Below are 20,726 nucleotides of genomic sequence, written 5' to 3' on the forward strand. Positions count from 1 at the left end.
GCTATGGAGGAGAAAGGGAGGCTAGTAACTTTGAACAGGCCTCACTTGAATGCAATTCACTGGAAAGTCATGACATCCCCTTCCTGATGTCATGGTTCTTTTTGAGAAGAAAGGACAGTCAACAACCTCACAATTACATGTATACATTTTGTTTTGTTTTGGTGCAACAGACATCTTCCAGGACAAATTCTTTTCCAAAGCATATTTTTCCCTAAAGAGTTATCAATTGTCTGACCTGATAGAATGTAAGCTTTTTGAAACCAAGAAAATGCTTATCATTTGATTGTAAAAGAGAAGACTTGTGTATGACCGACACTAGAGTTTCAATTTTATCTTTTTATCTTTTGGCTCTGCTTTCTTTGCATTGTGTCAAACCAGATGACTAAACATATTTCTCTGAAATCTGCGGTTTTAATAATTTTTAATATGCTTTTGTAACTATACCACAGTTCAACTCTTCTCTAGTTCTTGATCACATATTTTGTTTCTGCTTTTTGTTATCATAGCTAATGCTTCTATGAACATTCTTGTTCATCTGTATTTTCTTTCAGTCTTTGGATATGATAATAGTTATAGAATATTTGGATCAAAACTGAAGACATTTTTAGAAAGAATAATGAAATTGAACTATTACTCTCCCTTGCTTGAGGGACAGTAAAAACTTAAACCTCCAAAGTCTTGTTTTACTAATTTTTTTAATTCTGGATCTTTAAAAGTTTTCAAGTCAACTTAATTATTAGAGCTCCATGGCGTAGATTCTTTATATTTAGACTTTTTTTGGTATATTTAAAAAAAATTGGTTGAGTTAAGAAAGATATTAGAACTTTTTATCTTGATTTTGGTATTTGACCATTGTTACTTATTTATTCTTATTATATTATTTCCCTTTTAATGAACATATATTTCACCAAATAAAGGAGAGAAAAGGATATAGGAAATTATATAGTGGTATTTAATTTCTATCCTGTCAGTCTATCATGACTTCTCAGCAGCCAAACAGGAAGAAGATGAAAGAAACATGTATGCAAGCAGTCATAGAATATCTTTACTTTAAGCAATAGCTAGAAGGAGATTTTGTACTTGTTATTGTAGGTATTTGTGGAGAGGAGTTTGTGATTGAAAAAGCTATCTTATTCTTTCCTAAAAGTAAGGGAAGAGATAAAATATTAGGGCAGTAATGTGAGTAGTTTCAATTTTAAAACAAAAAATATAAAATAAAACTCAGCTAAAAAGGGCTAGTGGAATTGCTAGATTTGTCATCAGATAACCTGTGTTTAAACCCTGTTATTTACTTTTTTGTCTGATTTTAGTGACTTAGGGCAAATCACTTCTCTGAAATACATGTTCCTTTTCTATAAAATGAGATGGACTTTATGATTTAGTGTGAAAATTCTCTTCCAGCTCCATCCATGAAATCCTCTTCATTTTAAGAAACGTTAAATGTTCACACCTGCTGAAATATATGCAGAGTTTGCATAAATATTAAGAAAACTTTCCACACTATTTCAGTTTAAATTTTAAACTGCTTAATTATGGAACATAATTAATTATAGTTTAATTAATTCTCTTAGCTTTATTTTGTCTTTAAAAACTCAGATTTTAAGGATGCTGAAATACTCAGGCACTAGAATAATTAATAGAAGATGGTTTAATTATACATTTTTATTGGGTTTTGAGAGACTTGAAGGTAATGTGTTGCTCGGATAGAAACTATAATCAGCTTTTTGTTTCTAGGAACAGTTAATTTTTCTGAATTTCATACTGAAGAAATTGGAGGAATTCATTGTGTCCCACAGAATAGCATCCCCTAAATTTACAAGATCTAGAGGTCCAGTGTCTTATTCTAGCCCTGTTTGTCCTTATAATTTCCAACAACTGGAATGTTGAAAGCCGTTGTTATGGCCCAATGCTTTTGCTGATTAATAATGTCTAATAGCAAAGTATTCTGCCTTAAGCACAGTTTGATAATCTTAATTAATAATATCAAAGATACTCACTATTAGTGAGATTAGAAAGGGTGGAAATATAGCTATTAAAACAGATATATTATATCTATTAATATAAACTATTTGGAGTAATCTTATTGTGCAAGCAGTAATTATAACTTTATTTTCCAAAATTTCTTCTCATCTTGTTATATCCCCATAAATTATAAATAAAGAAAAAAACAATTCTGGAATGTCTGTTAGATGGCAAAATCTAGGAACAGACCAGTAGTATCAAAAGAATGAAGGAAGTGCACAAAATAAAAGAATTATCTTGGGCATAAAAATAAAATTATTAAAAGCAGATAGAGATTGAGCCAAATTGTTTTAATTTTAAGAATGACTATCTCTGCTTTGGGAATAATAGATAAAGAACTAGCCGTTCTGTCAGAATTTCTTGGCTGTCATGATTTCATTAAATTATTCCTATCTCCAATTTTTTTTAAATAGGTAAGGTATTTCCTCATAAATCATAAGTGTCTTCTTTATAGGGAATTACACATAGGTGTTTTAAAGCAATTTTTTTAAACTTTTAGATTAGTTTTGCAGGTACTTATACTAATTTTTTTAAGGAATACTTAAAAAGTTATTTAACGATTGTGTGGTTCTTTTGTAAGTTACTTAACCTCTTTGACTCTCATCAATAGCTGAAGTCTCTTATTTGATCTATTCCCTCCTATTTTAACATTTTACTTTTTGGTTTATCCACCTGTGCAGATGTCTTTTTGAGTTCTCTTCCTCTTGAGAACTTTGGTAATTTCAGATTTTTCCTACCTTTTATTCTTCTTTTATTTCTCTATTTCTATTATTTCTCTATTTCTCTATTACTAATTTTCTTACTTTCTTAAACTAGAAAATAAAAGTCAGACCACTGAATTGAAAAAAAAAGCAAATCAGAGATTCAGCAAACATCTCATTCAATTTTTTTGGTTTGTTTTTTGCAAGGCAGTGGGGTTAAGTGACTTGCCCAGGGTCACACAGCTAGGTCATTATTAAGTGTCTGAGGTGGGATTTGAATTCAGGTCCTCCTGACTCCAGGGTGCTCTATCTATTGCGCCGCCTAGCAGCACCCCTCCACCCTTAAAAGGAAAAATAGTAACTACCTGACAAAGGTGTTAGCAAAAATACTTAAAATAACTATAATATTTTTGCTATATTCCACAAAAATGTAAAAATTGAGATTTCTTTTCATTAGAGAAAAACAAAAACATAACTACATTGAAGGGAAATTAGGATTTTGTTTTAATTTAAGATATATTGGAACAATGAATTGACTGTACAAATTGATTCTGAATTATAAAACATCTAAGGTTTTTAGATTTATAGTTTATAGATTTAGAATAAATCTAAAGTTTATAGATTTAGAATTTTAAAACATCTAAAACCTTTTTCAGTTGTCTAGCTCAGTATTTTAAGTTTTTCCTAGTGACCAAGCTAGAAAGTTCCATGTCATGTTTTAAACATATTATAATAATGTGAATCTCCATTTGCTAATATATTCAGTAAATCAACAAGCATTGTTAAGTACCTATCATATGCCAAATGCATGCTGGGTGTTGAAGATATAAAAATAAAATGAAAAAGTCCCTCAAGGAACTTGCGTTCAAGAGAGACTTATAAATGTATAAATATGTATAGGTATGCCTTGGAAATAGTGTGGGTTTGCAATAAAGCAAATATTGCAATATATAGTGAGTCATATAAATTTTTTGGTTTCCCAGTGCTTAACGTTTATGTTATATTTATAGTGTTTTATAGACTGTTAAGTGTACAATCGTTTTATGTCTAAAAAATGTATATACCTTAATTAAAAAATATTTCACTGCTTAAAAATTGCTAACCATCATTTGAGTCTTCAGTGAGTCATAATTTTTTTTTCCTTATGGAGGGCTTGCCCCAGTTTTGATGCATCCGTATCAGACCAATGATGCTGAAGGTTCGGGTGGCTATGGCAAGTTCTTTATAAAATAAGACAATGAAATTTGCTGCATGGCTTGATTCTTTAATGTAAATATAGAGACCTAATTTCAATATACTTGTCCCAGAGAATAGGAGGCCTGGGGAGAGCCTGGGAAATGACTGGTTAGAGAAGCAGTCAAAACATACAAAAATTTATCAGTTAACTTCACTGTCTTATATGGAGTGCTGCTTGTGGTGCCCCAGAATAATTACCACAGTAACTTTAAAGATATAATAATAGTAATAATAATAATTTGATGGTAAAAAGGCTTGAAATATGAAATTATCAAAATTATCAAAAAAAAGAAGACATAATGTGAGCACATACTATTGAAAAAATGGCCCCAATAGACTCGGTCAGTACAGGATTGCTACAAACGTCCAATTTGTAAAATATACAATAAAGTGCAGTATGATGAAGTATGCTTGTAGGTACAGATATAAATAAAAAAGCTAGGTGGTTAGAGTGCCAGATCTGAGCAGGCAAACTCATCTTTCTAAATTCAAATGTGTCCTCACTCTTACTAGCAGTGGGACCCTGGGCAAGTCTCTGTACCCTGTTTGTCTCCATTTCATTTGTTAGCTGGAATAAAACCCCAAATGGGATCACAAAGAATCTGACAACTGAAAAACTACTCAAATAAACACAAAATACATACAAACTAAATAAAAGGTAAAGGAAACGACACTGGTAGGGAAACTAGGAAAGACTTCAGATAAGGAGCTTCTTAAGCTTACTTTTGAATCTAGCTACAAGGTGAGGAAAAATTATATTCTAAGAATGAGAGAACAATTCAAAAAGCTCAAAATTGGAATATCCTATTTACTGAGTAGCAAGTAGACCAGTATGGTTAAATTGTAAAATGTGTGAAAGGGAATAATAAATAATGTCTGGAAAGGTAGATTGGAGTCTGATTGTGAAAGGTTTTTAAATACAAAACAGAAATTTTATTTAATCTTATAAACAGAAATGTATCACTCAGGAGGTTTGTTGTCATCTTTGTTGTGACTGGATAAGTGGGAATAGAAAAGTGGGACCCACCATAAGGAGGGGGCATAATCAGACCTTTGCTTTAACAAAGTCTCTGTGGCAATTCAGGGATGTCTTCTCTGCCCCATATTGGATGTCCCAATACAAATGTATTGTTCACATGAATCCTATAAATAGCTATCTTAGTGCTTTGTAGCAGACTCCCCTTTCTCCTGATGTGGATCTTTTTTTTTTAGAAAGATTTTATTTATTTTGAGTTTTACAGTTTCCCCCCCCATTCTTGATTCCCTTCCCCCACCCCCCACAGAAGGCATTCTGTTAGTCTTTACATTGGTTCCATGTTATACACTGATCTCAGTTGAATGTGATGGCAGAGAAATCATATCCTTAAGGAAGAAAAATAAAGTATGAGATAGTAAAATTACATAATAATGTAACGGGTTTTTCCCCCCCTAATTTAACAGTAATAGTCTTTGGTCTTTGTTCAAAGTCCATAATTCTTTCTCTAGATACAGATGGTATTCTCCATTGCAGACAGCCCCAATTTGTCCCTGGCTCTTAAACTGATGGAATGAGCAAGGTCATCAAGGTTGCTGATGTGTATCTCTTTAGAGAGGGTACTTTTCCTCCCTCCCCCTTAATGTGAAAAATCTCCTATTTATGACTTAGTGTCAGGTCATATTTGCTTTCTCTTCCTTCTGTGGTTCATTCTACTTTCAGAACACCTGACACGGATCATATTTCTCTTTTGATTTTTATGGACGTTTGTTTTACCTGGAAACCTCTCTTTTATTCTTTACGGAACATTTTATCTCTTTGACAACCAGAAGAGTGCTGAGGAACTCCTGTTATTTTATTTAGAGCTAGATGGGATCTTAGACTTCATTTATTCCAAATATTTCATCAGGAAACAATAAATTAACTAGTCCTTAATTTCTTTCTAATTTGTTTCCTAATTCAAACTAAGAAAATGCCTGAAAGATGATTATTTTACAGGGAAATCAAGGTTCAGAAAGGGAAAGTAGGTTAGTGTTTCTTCTACCACTTGGCAAAAGAACAAATGAGTAAATAAAACAAAAAAAGGTTAGAAATTTATAAATGATGTACAAATAGAAGTTGTTTATTTTTACTTATCTTGTAATGTAGATGAACTCTTTCATATGTTAGAATTGTCATTTGGATATATAGGACTGTAGGAATTAATGAGAATCATAAAAAAATATATATACTATCTTTTTTTAATTTATTTTTTATTCTCATTTTGTACAAATGTTTTTTTACATTAATAAAATATTCTTGTTTACAAGTAAACAAAATACCTCTCCCCCATGAATATAGATAGACTTGCTTGGGCGAAAAAAGTAAAGGGAAGAGAAAAAAATTAAAATTAAAATAATAATAATAATAATAATAATAATAATAATAATAATTGTAGGTATGGCCAGGTGGTACAATGGACGGAACACCAGCCCTGGAGCCACGAGCACCTGAGTCCATATCCAGCCTCATAAACCCAACAATCACCCAGCCATGTGACATGCAAGCCACCTGATCCCCACTGCCCTGCAAAAACCAAAAAGAAAAAAAAAAGACCCAAAATAAAATAAAAATAGTAATAATAGTAGGGGTGGCTGGGTGGCAGGCAGAGCATTGGCCCTTGAGCCAGGAGCACCTGGGTCCAAATCCGGCCCCAGACACCCAAAGATCACCCTGCTATGTGGCCCCAGGCAGGCCACCCAGCCCCACTTGCCCTGCACCCTCCCCCAAATAATAATAATAATAATAATAATAATAATAATAATAATAATAATAATAAAATGTGCTTGAGTCTTTGTTCCAACACCAACAACTCTGTCACAGGTGGATCGCATTCTTTAGGATAAGTCCATCACAAAAGTTACTTCCATATTTTTCCAACGTTGCCATTGCTGATCGCAACTCCCTCCTTTCTTATTTCTCCACTACCATATACTATATTTTCTCTCTCCTTTCACTCTGACTCTGCTGTAGGGTAGCTGAGTGGTGCAGCAGACAGATCCCTGGTCCTGGAGCCAAGAAGCCCTGAGCCCCCATATAACCCCTTAGGCCCAGAATCCACCTGGCCCTATGGTCCTGGGCAGGCCTTCCAATCCCAGCCCCTTGCAAGAAGTAAAAAAGAAAATGTGTTATATCTGACCACTTTTCCCCCCATGGTCCATCCTCTCCTCCTTTATTCACATCCCCACCCCTCCCCCCTGCTCCCCGCTCCTTCTTACTCCAGATGTCTATACCCCATTGAGTATATTTGCTGTTTCCTCTCCTAGCCACCTCTGATGAGAGCAAATATTCCCTCATTCCCCTTGTCTTCCCCCTTCCATATCATTGCAATAGCTCATTGTAATAAAAAAAAATCTTATTATATGAAATATCTTGGACTATTCCCCCTCTCCTTTTTCTTTCTCCCATTCCATTTACCTTTTTTTCTATTGACTCCATTTTTACACCATATTTTATCTTCGAATTCAGCTTTCTCCTGTGCTTCAACTATAAAAGCTCCCTCTACCTGCTCTATTAACTGAGAAGGTTCTTATGAATATTATCAGTATCATTTTTCTATACATACAGTTCATCCTAATTAAGTCCCTTATGTTTTCCCCCTCTCCTCCAATCTCCATGCTTCACCTGAATCCTGTATCTGAAGATCAAACCTTCTGTTCAGCTCTGGCCATTCCAACAGGAACCTTTGAAATTCCCCTGGTTCATTGAAAGTCCATCTTTTTCCCTGGAAGAGGATATTCAGCCTTGCTGGGTAGTTCATTCTTGCCTGCATTCTAAGCTCTTTTGCCTTCCGGTATATTGTATTCCAAGCCCTATGAGCTTCCAATGTAGCTGCTGCTAAGTCCTGTGTGATCCTGACTGCAGCTCCACGATATTTGAACTGTGTCCTTCTGGCTGCTTGTAATATTTTCTCTTTGACTTGGGAGTTCTGGAACTTGGCTATAATATTCCTGGGGGTTGGTTTTTTGGGATCTCTTTCTTGGGGGATCGGTGGATTCTCTCCATTTCTATCTTGCCCTCTGCTTCTAGAATATCAGGGCAATTTTCCTCTAGTAATTCTTTGAAAATGATGTCAAGGCTCTTTTCCTGATTCCTTTCAGGTATTCCAATAATTTTCAAATTATCTTTCCTAAGTCTGTTTTCCATATCAGTTGTTTTTTCAATGAGATATTTGACATTTTCTTCTAATTTTTCATTTTTTTTTGGTTTTGAAGTATTGATTCCTGATTTCTGGTAAATTCATCAATCTCCCTGAATTCTATTCTTTGTCTGAAGGATTTGTTCCCCTCAGAGAGTTTTCTTATCTCTTTTTCCATCTGGCCAATTTTGCTTTTTAAGGCATTCTTCTCCTCAGTAACTTTTTGAACTGTTTTATCCATTTGACCTAAGCTGGTTTTTAGCATGCTATTTTCTTCAGCATTTTTTTGGATTTCCTTGACTAAGCTGCTGACTTCATTTTCATGTTTTTCCTGCATCTCTCCTTTCTTTTCCCAGTTTTTCTTCCAACTCCCTCATTTGATTTTCAAAGTCTTTTTTTGAGCTCTGTCATAGCCTGAGCCCAATTTCTGTTTTTCTTGGAGTCTTTAGATGCAGGAGCTTGTGCTTCCTCATCTTCAGACTGAATATTTTGATCCTTCTTGGGCTCATTTGCAAAATATTTCTCAATAGTCTTCCTCTTATTTCTCTGCTTGCTCATTTTCCCAGCCTGGGCCTGGTTTTGGGGTGCTTCCTGAGCTTTTGGGACACTCCCACAAGGGTCTCAGTGTGAAACTCTGTCCTCCCTCCTGAACCATAAGCGCCCCCCTCTGCCACGGGCCGAGGTGGGGGGGGGGACCCTGTTGTTCTATGGGGAGGCCTAGACTGGGATCAGGATCTGAATGTGGTCAGAGCCCCAGAGTCTTGTTCCAGGGGACAGAGGACAGAGCTGGGCAGTCTCTCTCTTTGCTCCCCTCCCTCAGCTCAGTGAGCTCATGCCCTAGGGGCTCCTGCTTAGCTTCTGTTTCTGTGTCTGAGCTGCTGAAAGACCAAGCTGCTTGCTGTGTGCCCTGAGGGCTGGGCTCCACGCTCCTCTGGCAGAGGTCCCCTGCTGTTTCCCCACTTTGTGCCCGGTGCTCCCCGGGGTGCAGCTTAGGAGACTCCCCCGCTGCTGTGAACCGCGGCTCCCAGTGCCCTGGGTCTGCCTCTGGGAGGCTGAAGTTCTTTAGCTCTGGCCACCCCTCTGGTGGGCCGCCCCTCCGACCCCAGAGAGCAGAGCCTTTCTGCTCTTTTCCAGGTTACCTTGAATAGGAGAACTGCCTCACTGGATCCCTCTGTGGGTTCTGTCTCTCCAAAGTTTAGTTAGAGTCCTTAGCTTATGAGTTTTATCAGAGAGCTCCTAAGACTTGATCCCTTCTTGTCGCCATCTTCTGTACTATCTTAACAGAATAGATTTCTGAATAGCTTGTTATAAATCACATTTGATATATGAATCCTGTGGGTTTTTTTTTTAGGTTTTTTTGCAAGGCAAACAGGGTTAAGTGGCTTGCCCAAGGCCACACAGCTAGGTAATTATTAAGTGTCTGAGACCGGATTTGAACCCAGGTACTTATGTGTCGAAGACTGGTGCTTTATCCACTACGCCACCTAGCTGCCCCCTATGAATCCTGTTTTTCCAAAATCTTACTTATAAGAAACATTCTGATGACTTTTTGGGATATCCAAATTCTTAAGCCAGAAGAATGCTTAATATTCTTTGCAATTAAAATTAATAGTTAGACTTCATTTAGGATGCGTACATAGAATAAAAAATCTAAGTGCTTCTCAGTTCTTGAAACTAACATCACAATTCATTAAACTTTAAGTTTGTAATACTGGTAGGCAAATTTTGGATTAGAGGTAACTAATTCTGTGTCAGGGTTAACAAACTTTGCTTAAGTATTGCAGTGAATAGAGAATTTGACCTGGAGTCAGAAAGACCTAAGTTCAAATTTTGCTTCAAACATTAGTTGTATGATCCTGGACAAGTCATTCTTTCTGCCTTAGGTATTCTTATCCCTATTTTACAGATGAGAAAACTATTTCCCAGGATTATTGCTAGGATTAAATGAGATATTTGTAAAGTGCTTTTGCAGATCATAAAGTGTGTTCTCATTTATTCATACACACACACTTGCTATGCAAGTCTTGTTAATTTAAAATTGTTATGGATCATGCAATACATATTCTGAATCTTAGAAAATCTTGAATAGAATTTTGCTACTGAATTAGCATTATACAACAAATATTGTTGAAAGATTAATTAAGTGTAACCAGTGTAATGCTCCACAACAGGGAAAGGCCAAGGCAAAGCAACAAATGTTTATTGAACATTTATGTTCTAGTCATTGTGCTAAGCATTAATGGTACAAATTGAAGCAAAAGACAGTCCTTATTCTTTAGGAGCTTACATTCTAATTGGGGATTCTAAAGGGGGAGCTGAAGGGAGGTGGAGGTGAAAGAATTCAGGAGATTCAGAAGCCCTGGCAGGGAGGGAAATGAAGCCATAATTAAAGTGAAGGTTTCTCAAAGGAACATGCCAATGTGAGGAGGCCAAAGGTAGAGAGGGCTATTCCAGGGCTAGAAGACTCAAGAACTCAGGAAAGTTCTAGTGTGAAAAGATGGCTCAGTCATGTTGGCGGATTCCAGAGATTCAGAAGTACAATAGAGAATGGAATAAAGGATGATGGCTCCAATTCGAAAATGGTATTCCTGGAAGAAACTCACCAATTGAAGGAGGCAATTCTGCTTGAATTTGTTATGAAGATAGTTATTTATTAATTTTAAAAGGATATTTATTATGCCTTGTTTGTTTATAGTGTAAAGGGACGGCTAGGTGGTGCAGTGGATAGAGCACCGGCTCTGGAGTCAGGAGGACCTGAGTTCAAATCCAGCCTCAGACACTTAGTACCTAGCTGTGTGGCCTTGGGCAAGCCATTTAACCCCATTGCCTTGCAAAAAAAAAAAAGGTACCTGACCAATTGTTGTGACCCATATAAATGTCTATGGTGTATCAACAGTTTGAACAAGGCTACGTAAATTTTCTTAAAAGAATTAAATATATTTATGAAATTTAAACACCTTATTTATAGACAGGGCACTGTTCACTAAAAATAATAGAAATAAATGTTTAGAAGTTTAGAAGTATAAATAGAATTAGAATGAATCAATATGCTAATTGTGTTCCTGATTCCTTTTAAGGTTACTCTTTATAAGGAATGTTCATTTTCAGATATGTAGAACTTGTACCTTGGTTTCACTCTTACCAAACCATTAATACAACAAAAACTTTTCCTTTTAGTTTTTATTTTCTCCAAATCATTTTCTAATACAACTAAGAATGAATTACTGGACCTGGAGTCAGAAACACCTGAGTTCTAATCAAAGCCTCTAATCTTTGTAACCCTGGACAAGTCTCTTAATCTCTCTTTTCACTTCTGTCTCCTTATATCTAAAATGGGTATTATAATAATATAATCTTTCCAGTGTTTTAAGGGATCAGATTAGATAATATTTAATGAACTAGTAGTGGATAGTAGTAGTAATAATAGTGATTATAACAATAATATTTTATACTCATTGAGCAGTATTACATACTGTATTTCATAAAGGGCAGGATTAATTATTATTGATCATAAAAACATTTCTTTCCTCTTGAGCATTAAGAAATTATAAGTGGCACTAACTCATATTCTTCTTTTTAGGTAAAAAGAACCTATTCCCATGGTACATATCGAGCTGGTCCAATGCGACAGATCAGCTTGGTAGGAGCGGTGGATGAGGAAGTGGGAGATTATTTTCCAGAGTTTCTTGACATGTTGGAAGATTCACCTTTTTTAAAAGTAAGGGAAATTTATGTGTGCAAAAGTTCTCTATGAGGCATAGTAGAAGGAGCAGTAAACTTGGGAGTTAGAGACATGAGTTTGAGTTTAAATTCTTGCCAGATGTGTGACCATAGGAAATTTATTAGTTTCAGTTACCTTATGAACACAATGGAGATAATAATACTTTTGTCACTTACCTTACAAGATAATTTTGAAGAAAATATTTTGTGAACTAAAGCAGTATACAAGTATAAATTATGATGGATGATGATGTGAGGGCTATGGTACATTAAGTGTTAAAATATAATTGTAAACTATTGACTTAACAATTTTCATTTTACTAAATATAACTTAAAGGTGCTACTTGGAGAAAAGATTAAATGTCATATCTCAAATTTTAGTAGTGTTGAAATTAGAAAAAATAGCAGAGCCCACAGAAATAAGCAAGTATTTCTCCACTTTCCATTTCTAACAGCCTAATAAGTTATAACTGAGAAATTAGGTAGTATATCAATAAATAGTATTTTTTCCTGTTCTTATTTAATTTTCAGTTTTCCTGTTAATTTTATCAACCTTTATATATCAAGACTAAAAGAAAATAAAAATAGAGATAGGTTGGAATGGAAAGGGAAATCAGGAGAACTTTGTTTTTGGTTTGGTTTTGCTACTGTCTACCAAATATTAAGTTGGGCAAGGTCACATAGCTCATTAGGCCTCATCTTCTTCTATCTTTATGGTTTATTGAATGCTCTCATCTCTTTTTTTACCGAAATTCATTGACCTTGAATCAAGGTTTGGTCCTTTGCCCATTACCTGTTTGTCTCAGAAAATAATTTCCGTAATTTGTGGACTATTACTTAATTATAAGTGGAAGTTACAACCTGTACTAAGTATCTAGTTATTTAGATGGCATTTCAGAAGTCAAATGATTAATATACTATGAAGATAAAATCCTAAAAGTGAACCTTACAGCATATGTAATATGAACTTTTTCATTCATACTATGAATTTCTCTGAAATCTTACCTTAATTCTGCTTTACTTCCTTTAAACCCTTTGCATGTGTTTATTTATCTCTTCCTTCTTGTAAAGATTCTGTTATTATTCCGTTTCCTTCTCATAATCCCCTTTTCCTTTCTCCTTTTGTGTTCCAGCCTCATTTGCCTCTTCTCTTTGCCCTCCAACCCTCTTCTTTCCATCTCCCACTTAACCTGGGCATAACATGACTTGTGTTTTAAGTACTTGTTATTAGACATTTGCTATGTTTATTAAGTAAGGATTGGTTTAAATTTTATTTTGATAAAAATCGGGCAAGTTAAAATTTTTTATGTTATTTTAACTTGTTTCCTTTACTTATATAGTCCTCAGTTGATTAACCTTCATTCTAGTCAGTAGTCCTCAATTTTTCCTCAAAAGGTTTTGTCCTAATGTAAGAGAGGGCTTCCTCAGTTGGGAGCCAAGCAAAGGTAAAGTTTAGTTTGAATTTGGATTCCTTTTGTCATTATCAGTAAATGAAGCACATCTTAATTGTTACTTTTTTAATTTTTCTATTTTGAACTCATACTTCTCTTTTCATTTTTACAGGCATCTACTAATGATCAGGAAACTCTTCCTTCTGATGTTTACTGATTGCTATTGCTGTAGCTTATGTGATTTGGGGGAAAATAAACATATAACTTATATACCACCACCCACCACCATAAATACTTTAAAACTCTTAGACTCTCTTCTTATATTTCTCCTCCCTTTCATAGCCAAGCTCCTTGAAAGAATTGTTTTTATATTTTTACTGTACTTTTTTCTTCTCTCATTCTTTCTTCTTTTCAACCCCTTGCAATCTGATTTTGGATCTTAGTAATTCACCTGAAACTGCTCTTTACAAAGTTTTTAAGGATCTCTTAATTGTTAAATCCAGTGACCTTTTCTCAACCCCCTCAGATCTCTTGCCCTCTCTGTACCATTTGTCAGTATTGCTGACTACACTTTGCTGAATATTACATGTCTTGAAGGTTTTCCTGACCTTTTTCCTCTTTTTTCTTTTCATAAAGTTTGATCAGTCCTTCTCTGTTTCCTTTGTTGGATTATAACTCTTGTCCTATACCCTATGTGTGACTATTAGATGACAAGAACCTTCTCTGTATATTCATATATACTTTTATCTCAGTAATTTCCATCACCTCCCATGGCTTCAATAATATCTGTACAGATAACGCTTAGGTTTCTTTCCTGAAATCCATTTTTTGCTTTGCCAGCTGTCTTCAAATGACTGTCTTTTAGACATTATAAGCTCAACATATTCAGAACACAATTCATTGTCTTCCAGCCAGAATCTACCCCTCTTCTAACCTTGACTGTTTTTATTGAAAGTACTACTACTTTTCCAGTCACAACATTGAAGCCATCCCCACCTCACCTCCATCATCAGTCAGTTGACATCTTGATTCTAATTCTATAACATTTCACACATCTCTCTTTATTTTTCTTCTTGGACTAATTGTCACCTGGACTATTGCAGTCTACTGTTTGGTCTCTTTACCTCCTGGCTATTTCTTCTTCACTCCTCTCAAAGTTTCTAAAGCTTATGGCTTGACCATGTCACTTCCCTTCTCAAAAAACTTCATGTTGCCTATAATGTCAAACATAAACTGTTCTTAGTTATGTACTTTATAAGCTGATCTCCGTGTACCATTTTACACATTTTTCTTCTTCAGGCTTTCTCTAGTCCAGCCAAATTGACCTCCTTGTTGTTCCTCACATTCTGTCTTCCATGTTTGTGCCTTTGCAAAGGTTTCCCCCCACCCCAGCAGTGCATGAGAATGCTGTCTTTTTTCATACTTGTATTTCTTAGAAGTCCTTAAAAGCTCAGGACAGGTACCACCAGATTTTTTTCCTCATTCTATTCCCTACCTCCTCACTTCTGATATTGTTACTTTATTCCCCCCAATTTGAATTATATTTATTTCCTTGTTTTTACATTGTTTATATTTTGTAACTTGTTATATGTGAACGTGCTTTTACCTAGAAAACATTTAAGCTCCCTGAGGGCAGAAAGTAATTTCTTTTTCACTTTATATCTGTCAGTGCTGGGGCGGGGGGGAGAATTATATAAAGTAAGTCCTTAATAAATTGGAATAGTTATTTGAAAAATAAATATTTAAAAAGGGGAAAAATTATTATGAACTTTAAAACCATTTTTAGACCATATGCAGAAATATGGTTGTGTATGTATATATGTGTGTATCTTTATATAATATGTAATGTATGTGTATTTATATATACATACATATGTATATATACATACATATAGCTCTCTATGTTTATATATTTAGAGATAGGGCTGCCACAAAGTACATAGCAGCTGTTTATATGGTATCATTTTATGGGGGTCCTATAAGAGTTTGAAAATGTACTTTGAAATCAGTTTTAATATAAATATTTTTTTCTAGTGTACACTGCCATGGGGAACATTATCTAGTCTAAAATTAGAGAGTCGGAAAGATAGTGATGATGGTCCTATCATGTGGGTACGTCCAGGAGAACAAATGATCCCTGTGGCTGACATGCCAAAGTCACCTTTCAAAAGGAAAAGGTATGTTGGATCCTGCCTTTGTTGCCCACATGGTGTTTCCATGCTACTTGAATTCTTTAGGAATGTATGCTAATAATAAAAATGTACTAATTTAATTTTTAGAAAGACCAAGATGACACCCTCAGTTTTAAGATAATATGAGAAGTAGCAGTGTGGTATATATGTGTAGAAAACATAGTGAATTTGGTATCAAGATCTGGTTCTGTCATTTGCTATCTGGATGGCCTTAAGAAAATCACTTACTCTTGGCTTTGATTTTTTTCATTTGAAAAATGGGGCAATTAGACTAGATAACTCTTAAATTGCCTTCCAGCTCTAAATCTCTGAGCTTGAGAACATAGGTAGGTTCTAACTTTATGAGTAGATTATTGGTTGTTTAGAAGCTTGTAAACAATTTCCCATTGAAATGATATCATAAGTGTAATCTAGTTCCCAGATTCACCTAATAAAATCTGTCACATAATAAATATAGGTGAATTAGTATTAGTACTCTTATAAATAGTACTAGTAGTGTAATATTATTTCATCTGTATTCCAGATTAGAGTGAGAGGTATCATGATGTAATGAATAGAATGCTACCTTCAGAATTAAGAAGATGTGCATTCAAGTTCTGTCACATATATCTACTGATTTTGTGACTGGGAAGGTTGCTTAAAGTTAAAGAGACTCAGGCTACTCTTTAAGATTATATAAATTTTAGATTAGGTGCTGATCCGCATTGGTAGAAATGAGTCCCTTATTTCCCATGAGTTACTTCCACTGATGAAATCAAAGGTCAAATAAAATTTAAAAATAGGTTATAGTACAGGCAGCATGACCTTGGAATCTGTCAGATATTGTGATATTTAAGTTATATATTAATTTCTTAGAACCTTAACAAATGTCTTATGACAGTTACTTAACTAAATTGCCTCTTCTAACAGGAGTTGCAAATTCAGATAAAAAACAATACATTAAACAGATTTTTGTGGGCTAACCAATTATCTGGAACCAAGCAACTATTTATATAACAGTTTCAATGGGAAGATGTGTTTTAGAGAACATTTTATGTATGCCTAGCTGACTGCATTGCATGTAACACCACACTCTGACAACCTTTTGATTCCTGGGAAAGTATCTTATAGTAAATGCCAAGCAAGGCAACTTAGGATATAATTTGTTCTTGGAGGGAAATTTAAGGGTACTGCTTGCCAGAGACTACCTCTTTTTTGATGGGATATTGTAAATTAAGCATTCTAAAAGTCAGAGAGCTGCCTATATTGTGGGTTTTTGGGTTTTTTTTGGCAAGGCATTGGGGTTAAGTGGCTTGCCCAAGGCCACACAGCTAGGTAATTATTAAGTGTCTGAGGCTGGATTTGAACTCAGGAACTCCTGACTCCAGGGCCAGTGCTCTATCCACTGCGATACCTTGCCACCCCCTATATTGTGTTTAACCTTGAAATATTGGGAGAATTCAAAATAGGAGAATTGTAGTTTTGGAAATTTGTAGTTGGCTAATGTAAAGGGCATTATTGTTCTCATTTTTGTAAGACCTAGAGAGTAATAGATTTTCAGTTGGAAGCCACACCTCAAAGATCAACTAGTCTCCAAACCTCACAGTTTACAGAGATGTATAGTAGAATATTTTTTAAGATTAGGATATCAGTGGTAGTAGGCAGCATTTCTGCTTGTCTAAAATTCCCTATTTATGCACATTGAACCATCACATAGTCCCTTGAAACATACTGACACTTTCTCCATTTTGTCAACATGGATTTTGATCAGGCTAATAAAATTTGTTTAGAAAGTTGATACCTTTGGGGGCATAGCCATAGTGATGTCAGACCATCCATTGGTAATTTGCCCCCTCCTCTCAATTGTGCATTACTACACAATGGTGTTGATTTTTAGGTAACTAGCAAGTTGTGTTTTTGTCCTTGTATTAAAACCAAATAAATTTATTTAAAGGGATATCGGCAAGTTTAATACATTGGAAGGTAATATAATTATATTATGCCCCATTTTGGTAAGTCCAATTGATTTGGCAAGTCCAGAATTGTTCATTTATTTAGGAAATATTATTTAGGAAATGTGTTCCATTAGAATAAAAGAGATACACAACAAAGTGTTTATTGATAGCTCACTCTGCCAACAACAGGAAATAATTCAAAACATACCTTTTTATTTACTAATACCATCAAATTTATTACTCACCAAAAACATTCTTATTAAGGTGGTTTTTGTCTGTTGATATAAACTTCACTTCCTCATTCCATGAGATAAATGATTAGAGAGCCATATTAGCATTTGGCATATGAGCATTTTGGGGAACTGGTCTCATATGTTTGGGGGTAAATATACTCAACTCTGGAAAACATCCTATAGACTAATTTAAGTAATGATATTTTTTTCTAGTACCTTGCTTCTTCTAGGTTTATATACTTTACATTTTTTTGTAATCCCAGAACAGAGAAATTTAGAGAAGGATTTTTAAAAATCTTGGAGAGGGGCAGCAAGACAGGAAAGAAAGCTCTGAGAATAGGTGATTTAAAAAAATTTCAGGTCTGCATTATGTAAATGACAATTAGCCATCTCTTGTTGCCAAGAAACCCTTTTTAGTATGCTTTAAATATGTGTTCATTTGAACCCTCTCTATTAAATGAAAAGCATGAATTTGGAAGAGTCACAAGGATGTGTATTTTGTTTTGTTGGTTTAAAAAAAAACAACAGAACTACCAATGAAATAAAAAACCTGCAGTACCTACCTCGAACTAGTGAGCCCCGTGAAATGCTTTTCGAAGACAGGACACGAGCCCATGCAGATCACATAGGACAAGGCTTTGAGCGACAGACTACAGCTGCTGTTGGGGTACTGAAGGCTGTGCACTGTGGGGAGTGGTAAGTAACCAATTGTGTTTTATTGGAAAGACTTTTTAAACCTTTCAGAAATATTTGTTTGAGAAATTAACTGCTGTAATTTTTTCTCTAGCAATTTTTTATGTCATCAGCATTATGATTATTCTTTCATAATTGCTCTCCCAAAAGAGGTTGTAGTTTCTTTCCTATTTGTATATTTTAACACCTGCAAATAAAGTAGCACCTTTCTCTTGCCTTTGAGGACATTTTTGATTTTTGTGAAGTGAGGGAAACCATAAAGACTATTCCAACCCATTCATTTTATGCTTCTGATGCTATCTTGTCTGCCTTATCTGCTCTAATGAAGTTAGTTGTCTAGTAGGAGATAACTAGTTAATTATTCCAAAAGGTTGTTTTTGGATGCTTTAAAATAGAATGTCTGGCAGTATTAAAAAAAGAAATAAGATTTTAACTTATCAAAATTTTAATGTTGGTTCGTCTTCATTTTGATATTTGATTTGATCAAAATTAATTTTTAAATGAAGCATAAATACAGATTATATATGTATGTAGATATGAATTTAAACATTTAGCTTAAATGTATATACTTTCCAAAATGTTCAAAGAGAGATTATATTTAAAAGTTACTTTTAAAACTTACTTAGTAAGATAGTAAATCATACCACTTGAAATCAAAAAATATAAAACAAAAATTTATTTTAATGATTTTGAATTGGAAAATCTAAATAGAAGGTTTTGTATTTTTCTACATATTATTCGATCTATTTTTCTATTCATCTCAGCAAAGAAGACACTATTACAATGGAGAAGCTTATGAAGACGAAGAGCATCATCCAAAGGGTGTTAATTTAGTGTCAAACCTCTTAATGGGGGCCAGTGAATGCTTTTCATTGTCAAGCTGACTTGACAATAGTGACTGAGTAAAGGAGCAAAATCAGTCTTAACACATTTAGTTTGTTTTTGTTGTAATACCCAACTAGAGTTGTATTTTTAAAAGTTAATGAACAAAATCAATATAACAATTAAATTAATAAAATAATTTTTTTGAATAGTAATTCCCATTCTAATAGCATAAGATTATTTTCTCCCATTTTTCACCTCTTCCCTCAAACACCAAAGATGTTTCTCTATATTAAATTTTATAAAGTAGATTTAACATGGTTATTTTAATATTTATCCTGGGATGTCCAGTTTGATCAGATAGGTTTTTTTAATACTGAGATTTAAACAATTATTTCTTGATTGTTTGTAGTGTAACATGTGATGCCAGAATAACTAACAAGTTTATGAAAATATTAGATTGAAACTAAATTTTTCTTTCTAAAATTAATTATGAAATTATTTTAATGATGTTGCTAATATTTCTGTGATATTTGTCTTGAAAAATATTTCCAAGTAAGGAAAGCGAATACTTTCCTATACCAGTGTGTGGGTGTTTGAAAGACTTCTAGGGTGGAAATATTTTTGAAATGAAGAACTACAAAAATATGAGACTCTTGTTGATGGTTATTTAGTCAGTGTATAGTTCATTATTTCTAATATATGTTTAGATGTTCAAAAAATTATAGGAAAATTGAATTAGAGAATAGTATTATAAAGTACTTTATTATAGTAAGTTTGATAAAAAATACACAGCCTTTTGCAAAATACTTAAGATTGTTGTCTTTTATACTCTTGATACTCTTTGTCATAAATCTAGTTTTTTCATTTGTTTTGCTGAACTGACTTTTTTGGATGGTTGAAATACAATTCAAAGAATAGATGATCATAATTATTCAGTAATCCTGCAAATGTAATCTTGGTGAAGCCTTTTTAATTGAGTTGATTGGTGAGCTTCAGATTATTTCTAAACAGCTTTACTATTCATTTTGTTGGTTGAGTCAGATAGCCATGTGAATAGTCTTTTAGCTATTTATGCATGTCAGGAGAAATTAACATAATATATACTAAATTTGAAAATTACCATCCTCACTTTGACTTCCTTACCCCTTGTCATAAAAATCTTTGGGTGTTGGGATTGGGGAAGATGGAAGTAGAAGCTGGAGTGAGGACAAACCTTGAAGTTTTTCTTTTCCTTTAGTAGTTGCATCTCTACTGAAATGATTATGTAATCATTACATTTCACTTATGCTACTGTAATTGTTTCCTAAATCGTGTCCTTTTCTACAGTTCTAATCTTTTTCCTGATTTCCATTCTGTATCTCATATTGCCTGATCATTCTACAGGCACCTTTTCATGCCTAAAATAAAGCTGCTGAAATTATTATGAAGTTAAAAAAGAAAGCTGTACATAATATTGATTTGTCAATTCCCTTCTCTTCTACTTAGAATATGGAAATGCTCTCATGGTATTTTTAAGTTCACATAAAATGCTAAAATCACATAACATTAGTTATGTGAGGCATTAAGAGAGATTAAGTCACTTGTTCAGAGTTACATTATTAAGTGTTTGAAAGTGGATTTAAACTCAG

At 34.2% G+C, this 20,726-nt stretch overlaps 1 protein-coding gene across 1 annotated transcript in view; it reads left to right on the forward strand.

Annotated features, from left to right (window-relative positions):
• The window catches only part of RSBN1L (round spermatid basic protein 1 like), a 97,180-nt gene that overhangs the window by 61,816 nt on the left and 14,638 nt on the right, over nucleotides 1-20,726 (forward strand). The window contains exons 4-6 of the mRNA XM_074194006.1: nucleotides 11,691-11,828; nucleotides 15,256-15,398; nucleotides 18,109-18,276. Coding sequence (XP_074050107.1) covers nucleotides 11,691-11,828; nucleotides 15,256-15,398; nucleotides 18,109-18,276 — 449 coding nt within the window. The remainder of the gene's footprint in view (nucleotides 1-11,690; nucleotides 11,829-15,255; nucleotides 15,399-18,108; nucleotides 18,277-20,726) is intronic.

The sequence above is a fragment of the Macrotis lagotis genome, chromosome 7, assembly GCF_037893015.1.
Source record: "Macrotis lagotis isolate mMagLag1 chromosome 7, bilby.v1.9.chrom.fasta, whole genome shotgun sequence".
Taxonomy (NCBI): domain Eukaryota; kingdom Metazoa; phylum Chordata; class Mammalia; order Peramelemorphia; family Peramelidae; genus Macrotis; species Macrotis lagotis.